The following is a 13,184-nucleotide window of genomic DNA, read 5'->3' as shown; positions in this document are numbered from 1 at the left end:
AAACGAGACTTCTAGTTTTTGTCTATTACAAAAAAAAATGGCCACGAATATTGAAATACAATTCTTTTTTTATGGACATGTAAGAACCAGCGGTTTCATGGATATGTTTTAAAACTTAATTTATAAAGTTAGTGTCTGTTTATTAGAGTTTGCTCAATGTTATTCAGTACATTAGAGTTATATACTACCATCAAAGTCCTTAATAGGTGTTTTGGGTTTTTGACCCTTATTCCATCAGTGGCAAAAAGGTAGGTACCCTTAGTCCTCCTATTTTGTGATTTAGATTGTGGTATAAAATTTATAGATTTTGGGGCACCTGGGTGGCTTAGTAGTTAAGCATCGGACTCTAGGTTTTGGCTCAGGTTGTGATCTCATGGGACATGGGATTAAGCCCCACCCCTCCCCCTTTTGGATTCTGCTCAGCTGGGAATCTGCTTGAAAGATTCTCTCCCTCTACCCCTCCTCCACTGTGCTCTCTAAAAATAAACAAATAAATAAACATTTTTAGCTTTCATAATTAGAAGTGTAATTTTGGGCAAATTACACTCTCCATACATCAGTTTCACCTCTTTAATTAAAATGAGGATAAAAAATATTTACCTTTTATAGTGTTTCTATTAGGATTTTGTGAAAATGAACGTTTATTGCTTGGTACATATTCCTTTGATAATTATTAGTTGCTATTAACCAGTAGACATGCTTTTCTCTCTCCCTCTAACTCCTTTCATTTGTGTCATAATTTGGATTTCTTTTTTAAAGATTTTATTTGTATATTAGCGTGTGAGAAAGATCACTAGCAGAGGGGAGAGGTAGAGGAAGAACCAGACTCAGGAGCCCACTCCCAAGACCCTGAGATCATGACTTGAGTGGAAGTCAGATGCTTAACCGTCTGAGCCACCCAGGTGCCCTGCATATTTTTTGTTCTGAAAATAATGCTTTTAACACTGGTGCTGTATCCTAGTTTTAAGTTAACTCTTTCTGATTTAGACTGAATGTCAAAGAGCTAAGTATTTTCCTTTTTATTATTTTTAAAAAATATTTTATTTATTTATTTGACAGAACAAGAGAGAGAGCACACGAGCAGGGGGAACAGCAGGCAGAAGGAGGAGATGCAGGCTCCCTGCTGAGCAAGGAGCCTGATGCAGGGCTCAATCCCAGGACCCTGGGATCATGACCTGAGCTAAAGGCAGATGCTTAACTACTGGGCCACCCAGGCGCTCCGAGCTGAATATTTTTAGTAAATTAAGTTAAATGGAAACAATCAGTTTAACCAGTGTGATCCAATAAGGACTTAGATAATTACTGTTTGATCTAGAAAGCTACAGGTCTTTTAGTAGGCTAGGTGGGTATGTAAGGTATAAAATACACAGTATTTTTTTTTCCTGAATATTCAGAATATAATTAATTATGATTGCTTAAACAGGTTCCAGCAACAGATAGAAATGCTTTGAGTTCACTCTGGGGAAAACTGGCCTCTGAAATCTTAATGCAGAATTGGGATGCAGCTATGGAAGACCTTACACGGTTAAAAGAGACCATAGATAATAATGTGAGTTATATTTTTCCAGGGTTATTCTCTGAAATTTTTGTGTATCCTTCATACTTTCTGATAAGGAAAAAGCTGTTTACTTTTTTTAAAAAAGGGGGGGCGGGGGAGGGGGGAATGAAGGGAAAGGAGAGAGGGATGGAGGGAGGGAGGAAAGGAAACAAAAATGTTCAGATTAGCTTTTGTTGACTTGACATAAAAATCACGGTGGGTTAGTGGGTTGACTAGTTTCACTGAATCTCCTTGAAAGAAACTGTTGAGATTTTTTTGGCTCTTAGAGAAGAGAACTCAAGTTTTCATTTCTCTTATAGCTACTGCACCTTTTTTATTTGTACAGTGAAAATGGCATAATACTATTAGTGCCACCTCAGTGATAGGTCCTCAATAAAGTCCTATGTAGAAGATGGCAGTTTTCACCTACAATTGTCTAATAAAACAACTTACAGAGTATTTAGTCCATCCTTGCTTTTAAAATGTTTTCTGAAATGAGTATAATTTATGGCTTCTGTAAAAATGGCTTAGCAGCCATTATTGACTCTTTCTCAGATCAGGAGATAATGTATAATGCTGAGGTTCGTGCAGAGGGTCTAGGGAATAGGACTTAGATCATAATGGCCATAGAGCATGCCTCAGAAGGTTCTCATTTTTAACTAAAATTCTGAGATCAGCAATGTTTATTCTCTTTCCTCTTTCTCCTATTTCCTGTCTGTATTTTTTAACCCTGTAGTCTGTGAGCTCTCCACTTCAGTCCCTTCAGCAACGAACATGGCTCATCCACTGGTCTCTGTTTGTTTTCTTCAACCACCCCAAAGGGCGTGATAACATAATTGATCTCTTCCTTTACCAGCCACAGTAAGTTATTTCACTGTATAATTCTGGCTTTCATTATATGAAATTACATGGATTTTTTTAAACTTAAAAATGTACTTCTAACATTTGAATTTGTTGTCAACCTTTTTTTTCCCCTTGTACGTGGTAGATTAGCTTTTTAATTAAAAAAGTTTACATGGAGCACATGGTGGCTCAGTTGGTTAAGTGTCTGTCTTTGACTCAGGTCATTATACCAGGGTCCTGGGATCGAGTCCCACATGGGGCTTCCTGCTCAGCGGGGAGCCTGCTTCTCTCTCTCCCTCTGCCGCTCCCCCTGCTTATATCTCCTTCCCTCTCTCTCTCTCTCTCTCTTTCAAATAAATAGACAAAATCTTAAAGAAAAAGAAAACGCTTACATGTGACTCAAGTAAATTATTTGAAAAAAGCGTACGTTAAGCCTGTTGAAGTGCTATTTAGTGTGCTTCCTATGCGAGCAGAATAGGCATCATGTAGAATCTCAGGCCTTACCCTAGAACTAAATCAGAATCTGCGTCTTAACAAGATACCAGGTAATTAATACATTAACTAAAGCTTTAGAATTAGGGCTCCAGGCCAGATTACATGGAAGAAATATATAAGTCCCAGAATCCTTTATATCATTATGCTCAATTATCCAGCTTTTGGTGCTAAGAAATTCACTAGTAAATGAACTAGATTATTCTGTTGTTAGCTACAAGTCATTTTTAAAAGTTTATTTTTCCATTTGAGCTTAAGTGCCTTTGAATCTTCTCGTTTCTTATTTGATTAGAACAACAGAAGACAGAACTGCTTGGTGGAACACTTCAGATATTTGAAGATAATTTTTCTTTATCTCTTCTTTCAGGCTAAATTTCTATGGTTTTATCAAATGCGTAATTTTTCAGACTCTTAAGTATTTGGTTGCCCTTCTTAGATAACTGCCAGTTTAGCCACAGTCGTCTTAAAATACGGATCTTCAAAATTCTAGGATTGTTACTTGAGTTTTCTAGATTACAGGGGCAGTGTTAGCTTCTTGACCTGTATGTGTGCATATTCTATAAACACAGTTTAAGATTGCAATAACATCAGCATTTGCTTCATGGTATGGCTTATATTGACTATATTATTAGCTAAACTTCATATGAACATTCTTGAGCCATACTTTTGTTATACGTTAACCTAAATGAAGATATAGTTGTTACATTTCACTTGATTTCTGTTTATTATTTTCTGTTAAATTATGATTTTAACATTTTTCTCTAAAATGCTTATATATTTTAAGTTATAAAGGTATAGCTTAGAAATAGATGGTGTAATACCCTTCTGAATTAAAGCATCAGTGAAGATTGAATAACCTGTTTTTAAGTTGTTTTGTAATTTTCAGAGTCTTGAAAATAATATCTATGGCAATATTTTTGGATAGGTTGATGAGATAGTCTAAACTGAGTCACATAAATAAATGTGACTTTAATTAATAAATGTATTTTAATGTCCTTTAACTGCTCGTTTTAATAAGATTTTTAAGACTCTAAAATATTTGACCTTTTCAGTGAAGTTGTTAACATAATCAATAGCACTTTGAATTTAAGAGAAATTTAAGTTATTAGTGGTAATACAGATGAGAAATATCCAGCCAACTGAGAATGCCAGTAATTTTTTTTTTAAAGATTTTATTTATTTATTCGACAGAGATAGAGACAGCCAGCGAGAGAGGGAACACAAGCATGGGGGGTGGGAGAGGAAGAAGCAGGCTCCTAGCGAAGGAGCCTGATGTGGGGCTCGATCCCATAACGCCGGGATCACGCCCTGAGCCGAAGGCAGACGCTCAACCGCTGTGCCACCCAGGCGCCCCGCCAGTAATTTTTTTTTATGGAGAATCAGGGAACCATTTTTAAATGGTGTGTATTCTGTTCTCGGCATTAAATGCTAAATATTCCCCTGACTCTGGTAAAAAGAAGCAATTCTAACAGAAATAGGCCTGTTTTATTTTTTATATTAACATTGCAGTGTAAGTTCAGTATTAATGTATGTAGTCAGTATTGTAATGACATGATACCCACCACCAAACATAGGCAGAGGGGGTTTTCTAACAGGAAATTGTATTTTTCTTTCCTTGAAAAAAGAAAAAAAAACCTACATGGCATTAGGTAAGATAAAAGACAATACATGATCTTTGCATCCCATTTTAAATATAAATGATAAGAGGTGAAATTTTATAATTAGCATTGTATTTTTTTGTTAAGAGATATCTTATAGTACTTAAGTTTGCCTTCTAGATTCACTTTATTCACTAATGTGTACATAATAGCCTCATTCTTTTTTTTCTTTTTTTAAGATTTTATTTATTTATTTGACAGAGAGAGACAGCCAGCGAGAGAGGGAACACAAGCAGGGGGAGTGGGAGAAGGAGAAGCAGACTCCCAGCAGAGCAGGGACCCCAATGTGGGGCTTGATCCCAGAACCCTGGGATCACACCCTGAGCTGAAGGCAGACGCTTAACGACTGAGCCACCCAGGCACCCCTGTATATATACAGTTTTTAAATTGTATTTGTCTAGTATATGTTTTGCTGTTTGCTGAATGCCATGATAAATTGTTTATAATCTGAAAAATTATATAAATCATAGTCTGTATGTTGAGTTAAGTAAAAGGCTAGTGGGAAAGATGAAAAAAAATTGTACACTAAAATGAGATCCTATGAGGGTGTAATATTGGTTCTGGGCTTTAGCATAGTAAGCTGAGCAACTTTATTTGGCAGTATCTTAAAAGGTAGATTTATGAAAAATAAAGCTGAACCAGCCTCAGAAAGACTGATTTATAAAACCAGAATGTCATCAGTAATTCATAATGACAAGTGTAAGTGGTAAGAGTTCTGACCCTCTTAAGTTTAACACATAGGAAGCCATGTAATAAAGAGAAGGTTGCTTTAAGAGTACTTGGAATCAGAATGGGAAGGTAATTTGTGACTGGACTGTTAATGGCACCATCAGGTTAAGCTGGCCTAATGTATCTATCTTCACAATAGGACTATTGCACTAGGACCAGATAATGAATATTTTTTGGCTTGTCACCATAAACATTTGGACGGCCATTTCCGAGATTTGCTTTTTTACTTCCCTTTTCATGATTCCATTGCAGATCAGTACTTCTGCCTGTGTTCCTTCCTCCATCCCCCAGTCTGATTCAAATATGTTAATATCTTTTATCAAGTTCTCAAGTCTTCCTCATCTGGTAGCTTTTTCTTTTCAGAGATTAAATTGATTCATCTCTTTCTGCTGTGGTGCATTGTTTATTTAATCTTCTCAGGGCAGTGATTCTTGAGAGGTACCCTTTTGAGAAGTACTTTTATGCAACCATTACATTTTAGAAGAGGCTTTTTTATTTGTGATACAATTAAAATCTCATGCAGTAGTTGAGACACACCAGTATTGGATGAAACTGGAGTATCCAGGAAAATGAGTAATAAATCATTATGAGAAATTTGGGAATGTCGGTTGGTAAAATAGCTATGTACCTGTTTTTAATGTTAAACTATCTATGCATCTTATAGAAAAGATGTTTTCGGAGAATTTTAAACAGGAATTAAGGATATATTTCTCAGTATTTATGGAGATAAACCAAACATGTATTCAAATGAAAAGAGATTAACAGTAACGTTAGTATTTTGTCTCTGTCCTGATTACTAAATTCTGTAAGATTGTCTTCAGAGTTGATTGATAGCCCCAAAATCAGTTGGGGGAGGAAGAGCCTATTCTGAATGAGCAGATTTGACCCAGGCATTGGCGTGTAACACCTGGCTGTAATCCTGACACTTAGGGGATGGGTTAAGGGTAAGGACAGCTCTTCCTGAAGTAAGCCATAGGAACCATTAGGAGTTGGCTTTCCGTGATACTACTTACTAGTAGACCCACTCTCTGTGTTTTTTGTAGTTACATATGTATTTAGAAAGGAGCATTAAATTTAACAGGTTCCTTGAATATTTTCAAGTAATGAAAAGAAGCATGTGAGCAAGAAAAATAAAAGTATTCAAACCCACTGTGAAAATTCTGTGGTACAGTACAAGAGGGGGACAATATGGATCAATTCCTGACAACCTTATGGCTTTATGAAATTTAAAAGGCATATAGAATATGTTTAATTAATTAGTAGAACCATTTGTTATGGGCACTAGAAATACAAAGGTAGTTCAGTTGAGATTGCAGAAAGTGTTAAGATAAAAATCAAACTGGGGCGCCTAGGTGACTCAGTGGGTTAAGTGTCTGCCTTTGGCTTGGGTCATGATCCCAGGGCCCTGCTCAGTGGGAGGCCTGTTTCTCCCTCTCCCTCCGCTTGTGTACTCTCTCAATCTCTCTCTCTCTCTCTCAAATAAACAAGTAAAATCTTTAAAAAAAATAAATTGTTGAGAAAATTAAAAGAAAAATATTTTGTGACATGTGAAATATGAGACTACAGTTTTAGTGTCCATAAATTTTTGTGGGAACACAGCCAGGTTCATTGATATATATAGTGTCTTCGGCTGCTTTTGAACTGTAAGGGCAGAGTTGAGTTGTTGTGACAGAGCTCTTACAGTGTTGTACTCTTGTTGCCTGACGCTGCTACTCAGTGCATCATGAACCCCAGTGATGCCGTGCGGCAGTTACACCTGGCCGATGTTTCAAGGGCCCTGTATATTACCATACTGCAACACTGGGTTACCAGTGCAGACTCATCATGTCAAAACAAGAAAAGTGAACTTCAGATGTGCTTTTAAGGCACAGCAGAGTGGTGATTATTTTGTTTGAATTAGAAAGCAAAGCATTGAATTGACACTATAGGTATGTTGAAAGAATGCAGTTTAATTCACATTGCAAGATTGTAAGCACTCATTATAATATTCCAACTGACAGCAAAGCAACTATCAGAAAAATTAGGAAATTTAAAACAGAATATCTCATCATAGCAGAATTTCCTCACAAAAATTAAAATGAGGCTTCAAGCAGGTAAGTTTCTGAGTAGCTCTTGTTCAGCCAGATAGGGAAAGCCACTTACCAATGGTGATTCCAAATCATGTTTAGTTGCAGCAGCCAAAGAAATAATGTCCAGAAAAAATAAACTTGTTTAAAAATACTAGCTCTTTGATGAGAACAGTTACTCAGAGTTGAAGTTATCTGGAGCAACGTCAGTCAATTAAAAAACAAGGCACATGATTTTTAGTGATTTTCCTTGGCTCTTGAGGAGTCAATAGATGTTACCAATGTGGCTTAGTTGTTGATTTGAGGAATCAGTGTTGGATTTGAAGTGCCTAAGGAATATGCCATTATGTCTGTGTGGAGCAGCGACAAGTGAAAATATTTTCAAAATTGATCACTCATTTAATACAACCTGAAGTGGAATCTGCTAAGATATGTTTAAACTTGGTGGCAAATATATGTGGAGGGAAAAAAAGGCTGTTCAAAGCCTATGGTTATTCATTGCATTGTTCATCACCAGATCCTTTGTGGAAGATACTTGAATCTGTGGTGTATTCTCTCTCTTCTTTCTTTTCTTCCTTCCTTCCTTCGAAAGTGAGCAAGCTGCGGGGGCCGGGGGCGGGGGGTAGGGGCAGAGGGAGGGGAAGAAAGAGAATCTTAAGCAGGCCCCACACCCAGCGTGGAGCCCAACACCTGTGTTGATCTCACCACCCTGAGATCTTGCCCTGAGCTGAAATCAAGTGTTGAACATTTAACTGACTGAGTCACCCAGGCACCCCATGTGGTGTATTTTTGAATCATTTTTGTCAGCAGTGAACTTAATTTGCTGCTGTGGACTTAGCTGTTACCAGTCCATGAATTTTTATCAGAAGTAGAATATCTTGGCTTTCTCTACTTAACGATAGTTGGGTGGCTTAGCTTGGGGCAAGATTGAATTTTTTCTGAATGAGAAAAATTGCCCTTAAACATTATTATCAAGCCTTGGGTGGCTCTGGAATTAACTTTTGCTGTAACTTGTTAATGTTTCTTAATTCACCCTAAACTTACAAAACAAAATAGTATTTATATGGAAAACTGTATTGCAGTAGTCACTTTGATGACAACTAACATAGCGTGAATAGCAAGTAATGTCCAGCTGCTTTATATGTTTTCTGTTCTTTCACATGGTAAAACAAGAAAGGAGACCTTCATTCCCACACAGATTTATAGCAGATATATTTTTCAAGCTCAAATTATAATTCCAGAAAGTTTTAGACCTCATTGTGAATACAAAGGAAATTTCCATATTTCAAAATTCACTTAACCGTGCTATTGAATTGGAAGTGATTTATCTGTAGTGTAATGATACCCTAAAGGACAATATCAAAAGAAGAATTTAACAAGAGTTCTAGAATGCCTTCCAGGTGATAAATATGATAAATTAAAATCATATTTCTATCAATTAGTATCAGTTTTTGGTAGTACTAGGTTCATGAAAAACATTTACAAAGACTGAGTATGTAAATTTTCATTACAGAACAGCATTAACAGATAAACATTTGCAATAAATTTTAATGTTAGGATCTCTAACTTTGAATACAGTTAAGCAAAATTATCCCCAGTAGATAAATTATAAAAAATCATACTCCACTATTAATATTTTGGGTTTTATTAGTTAAATATTTTGGAAATTTTTTTTTCCATATAAGTACCTGTACAATATTCTCAATTGTGCCTCCTGGCCTGCAAAACCTAAAATATTTATTATCTGGCCTTTTACAAAAGTTTTGCTAGCCCCTGCCATAAACTCTTGAAAAGAGTGGGATATGATTTCCCAAGAAGTTATCCTCCATTAAAAACAATGAAGATATAGGTGATGCAGTGATATAAAGCTAGGATAAGTAAAATATGTTTAACATCTTATATAATAAACTTAGTTTTTTAAATCATATGGATAAGTTTATGAGTTCCAGAAATGCTTACTAAAATTACTTACTTCACAATCCGTTTTGAGAAAAGCAGTCGTCCTTTCCTGTGCTTGTGCATGAGATCTCTGGCAAGAGAGTAGTGAGACAAAGAATTATTTGAATGAAGATTGCAATTTAAAAATTTCTGCCTGAAACTCAGGCTTAATTTAGTTATTTTTTCCCAGAAATTAGTTTATTCTTGAGTGAGTGTTGATTCTTTTTATTCCCTGCCTTGTTTAGAGGGAATTTAAGGAGGGACTAAATATTTTTAATTGTTAGATTACTATCAGATTCTAGTGTCCTCTAAGGAGTTCAGATAACATTTTATGAGGAATCTACTACGTGATTAAATATAAAGATGTATTAATATAGTCTAGAAGAATTTGGAAGATAAGGTATCTGAGCTGGATCTTGAAGGATGGTTAGAGTGTAGGCTTTCAGAGAGATGTGTTTGGGGGAGCAATCCATGTGGAGTGAGCTTTAAGAAGTGAGGAAAACAGGAAGCAGTCAGTGACGGTCTGGTGGAAGGTGAAGCTCGATGGTACTTTGGGGATTATATATTCAGCCAAGAGGAATGGACTTTATTGACATATATTTCCAAAATTGGCATAGTGCTTGACACTCAGAGGTACTTCTTGGATAAAAATTAGGGAGCTATTTAAGGAATTGAGTAGGAGGAATACAGGATAAACACCAAATGACAGAGGGTGGCCAGCTGCTGATCATCAGAATACCAGGATTTGTTAAATATTAGCCAGGGCCCTATTGACATTTGTCTGACATATAATCCTTACTTTCTGATTCCCGGTGCTATCAATTTAACCAAAGCCTTATAATACTCTGTTTCCTTCTCCCTGTAGTTTTCAGTCTTTCATCCTCTGAATCTTTATTTAAGTGCCTCACTTTCTGATTATGATGACTGATTTGCACGTAGAAGGTTTTCACACGTTTTTTTCCAAAAGGTAAATGACGGAAATCATAGCTTAGCAGTCTTTTAGAACAGACTGACAGCGTGTATAGGGGCTTTCCAATATCCTTTTACTTAACAATAATAATAGGATTTTTTACCTCTGAAGTGAGTCTTCCAGTTCACTTCAGACTGGGGAATGCAAGCTGGCATTCTCTGCAGACTTCTGTTTTTTCATTTCCTTGGAGGAGATGGTCCTTATAATAATCATTCTGAAGTATTTTCAGTCTTATGTTACTGAAGCAGCAGAGTGTAATGGGCCATTCAAGTGTTTCTTTAAGTCACACATGGTTAATTACAGATTTAGAGAAACTGGGTAAGTTATTAATATTAAATTTAAAAAATATCAATGTCTTATATTTTTATCTTAGGTATCTTAATGCAATTCAGACAATGTGCCCACATATTCTACGCTATTTGACTACAGCCGTCATAACAAACAAAGATGTTCGGAAACGCCGACAGGTGCTAAAAGATCTTGTTAAAGTTATTCAACAGGTAAAAACTAAAATCTTTATTGGGTTTTAAAACGTGTCTAAACTAGATCTAACATTTGTTTCTAGAGTAGGACTCTTGAGGTAAAAATGTTTTAAAAATAGGAGAAAGGATACATGTAGTATACATAGAGAAAGAGGAGCCCAGGATACTCAGATGGGCATTTACTCTAATTCCAAGATATACTTACGTTAGATGTGGTATGAATGAATACTGCTCTCTGCTAGGTGGATACTTAGTATACGTTGTATATTAGTGTTGCCTTTATTGTAAAGAGTGAAGGAGATTTGGAGCCTGGCACTCACTGTTTCTTGGGAGATGGCTTACCTACATAATTCCAGAGTAGTGATCTTTACTTAGGATATAATATTAATAGTCCCCAAGTTGTAAAAAAGCTTCAGCCCTACTGATTGATTTTTAGTGAGTTTCTTAGCAATAACTGCGGGTTAGAAAAACAGTTTACTTATTTTACCTAAGAATAAATTTAATACAAAAAGACAAATTCAGCAGTGTATGAATACCCTTATACTTGGGGATGTTCATCACTGTTTATTGACTAAGGGAGACTTTTGGCAATAGAGGAACTTGAAAGCCTTTGGAATGGTTCTAGGATGAGCATTTAGAGAACTCAGTCTGGAAGGCATTATAAGCTTAAGGTGTGGCCTGGAATCAGGATATGAGCAATTGCTTCGAGAAGATGACACTAGGTAATTTGCTAGAAATTAATGGTGAAGGAGGAGAAAACAGGAAGATTGGGATATTCTAGGGGCAGTCTGGCAAACAGTGTTGAATCTGATCCAGCTTGACCTTTGACTTAATTTTACAGGAGTCTTACACGTATAAAGACCCAATTACAGAATTTGTTGAATGCTTATATGTTAACTTTGACTTTGATGGGGCTCAGAAAAAGCTGAGGGAATGTGAATCAGTAAGTATGAATTTTTTTACTTATAAATTAATAACATTTCTTTAATGTTTGGATATTGTAAGAGTTAGCTTGCAGTGTTTTATTAAAGTAATTAGATCAGAAACAATCTTAAAATATGATTGATGGTTTAGAAATGTGCTAGGGTAAAGACATTTTTAATGTTATTGCCATATGTGTATCCCTTTTGTTAGTAGTTTGTTAAAACATTGGTGGCATTATAAATTCACATACACACCCATAATTCCGTGTCTTATCCTATATAAGTAAATACGTGAAGTACTTCATATATATATGTATAAGATTGTATAGAATTGCACATCCTGTGATTCTCAGTTTGTTTCATAAGTGGGCCTATCTTCAGAATTTTTCACATGATTGTACTTCACATTTGCTTTAAACCAGTAAAACTATAAGGGTGTGAATTTTTTAGCAATAATGTCTGCTGTTGATTGGTAGAAACTAAAGTACCTTGGAGCAACCGAAAGAGATTTCTGTTGTTTTTTTTTTTTTATGTTAGTTTGCAGAGTTTTAGGAAATTAAACTAAAAACTTACCTTTTAAATGCATTTACAAAATCCATAAGTTATTAGTTGTCAGTTTCATTTTTGAACCTGAATGTTAACACAAAATACAAAGAGTTTGTTGAAGGACTAAGATTTTATTTCTCTAAGGAAAAGAAAATTACCATGTAAGTACAACTGCAGAGGTGATTTTCACACATTGGACAAAATATAAAATAGACTCCAATGTGATAATTTGTGTTCATATGGTTATATGCAGTGTTATGTATTGGTGTATATTTGTTAAATATACACTAATGAAGTTAAAATAGTCTCTTTTAATTATGATACTATCTGTGGAATAGGAGCCATCCCTTAAATTTTTTTCCTTTATTTCCAGGTCTACTTACTTCACAGAAATATGCATATTTTTAGTCTATTATAACTATTTTAAGAAGCTAGAAAAGATATGTTATCTACAAAGCATTTGTGTAGGATAATGGGCAGGACAAAGCTACTTTGTCACAAGGTTGCTCAAGTCGTCAGTAGAACAAGAAAACATGGCAGTGCTGAAGGTTTTTTCTTGTACCATTCATTTACTTCTTTATATTGTTAGAGGCTTGAACATAGTGTTCTAGAAAGTGCTGTGGTGTGTAGAACTTGTGATATTAGGTGGGAGAATTGTAGTAACTGGAACAATAAGTAAAGCACACAGGAAGTATTTTGGGTCACATTTTTAAAAATTGCTTGTTGGTGCTATTAATTTTTTTGTTATATTTTACATACATAGGTACTTGTGAATGACTTCTTCTTGGTGGCTTGTCTTGAGGATTTCATTGAAAATGCTCGTCTCTTCATATTTGAGACTTTCTGTCGCATCCACCAGTGTATCAGCATTAAGTAAGAACACCCTGATTTGATTTGTATTTTTCTACTTTTAAATTCCTGGAAATTTCCATTGACTGTAAAATTACACCTAATAGGATTCCAGTTAATTGGATTTTTATTTTATTTCCCTTTGCTTTAG

The 13,184-nt window shown here is 35.5% G+C and overlaps 1 protein-coding gene across 13 annotated transcripts in view; it reads left to right on the top strand.

Moving 5' to 3' along the window:
* The window catches only part of EIF3E (eukaryotic translation initiation factor 3 subunit E), a 227,839-nt gene that overhangs the window by 197,921 nt on the left and 16,734 nt on the right, over window positions 1-13,184 (top strand). For all 13 annotated transcript variants that reach the window (XM_057307685.1, XM_057307677.1, XM_057307676.1 and 10 more), the window contains 5 exons: window positions 1,424-1,549; window positions 2,274-2,398; window positions 10,607-10,733; window positions 11,557-11,658; window positions 12,948-13,057. In XM_057307685.1, the coding sequence (XP_057163668.1) occupies window positions 1,424-1,549; window positions 2,274-2,398; window positions 10,607-10,733; window positions 11,557-11,658; window positions 12,948-13,057 (590 nt within the window). The remainder of the gene's footprint in view (window positions 1-1,423; window positions 1,550-2,273; window positions 2,399-10,606; window positions 10,734-11,556; window positions 11,659-12,947; window positions 13,058-13,184) is intronic.

Source organism: Ursus arctos, unplaced genomic scaffold, assembly GCF_023065955.2.
Source record: "Ursus arctos isolate Adak ecotype North America unplaced genomic scaffold, UrsArc2.0 scaffold_6, whole genome shotgun sequence".
Classification (NCBI taxonomy): domain Eukaryota; kingdom Metazoa; phylum Chordata; class Mammalia; order Carnivora; family Ursidae; genus Ursus; species Ursus arctos.
The sequence above is the reverse complement of the archived record's forward strand: the minus strand, read 5'-3'. Positions and strand labels throughout refer to the sequence as shown.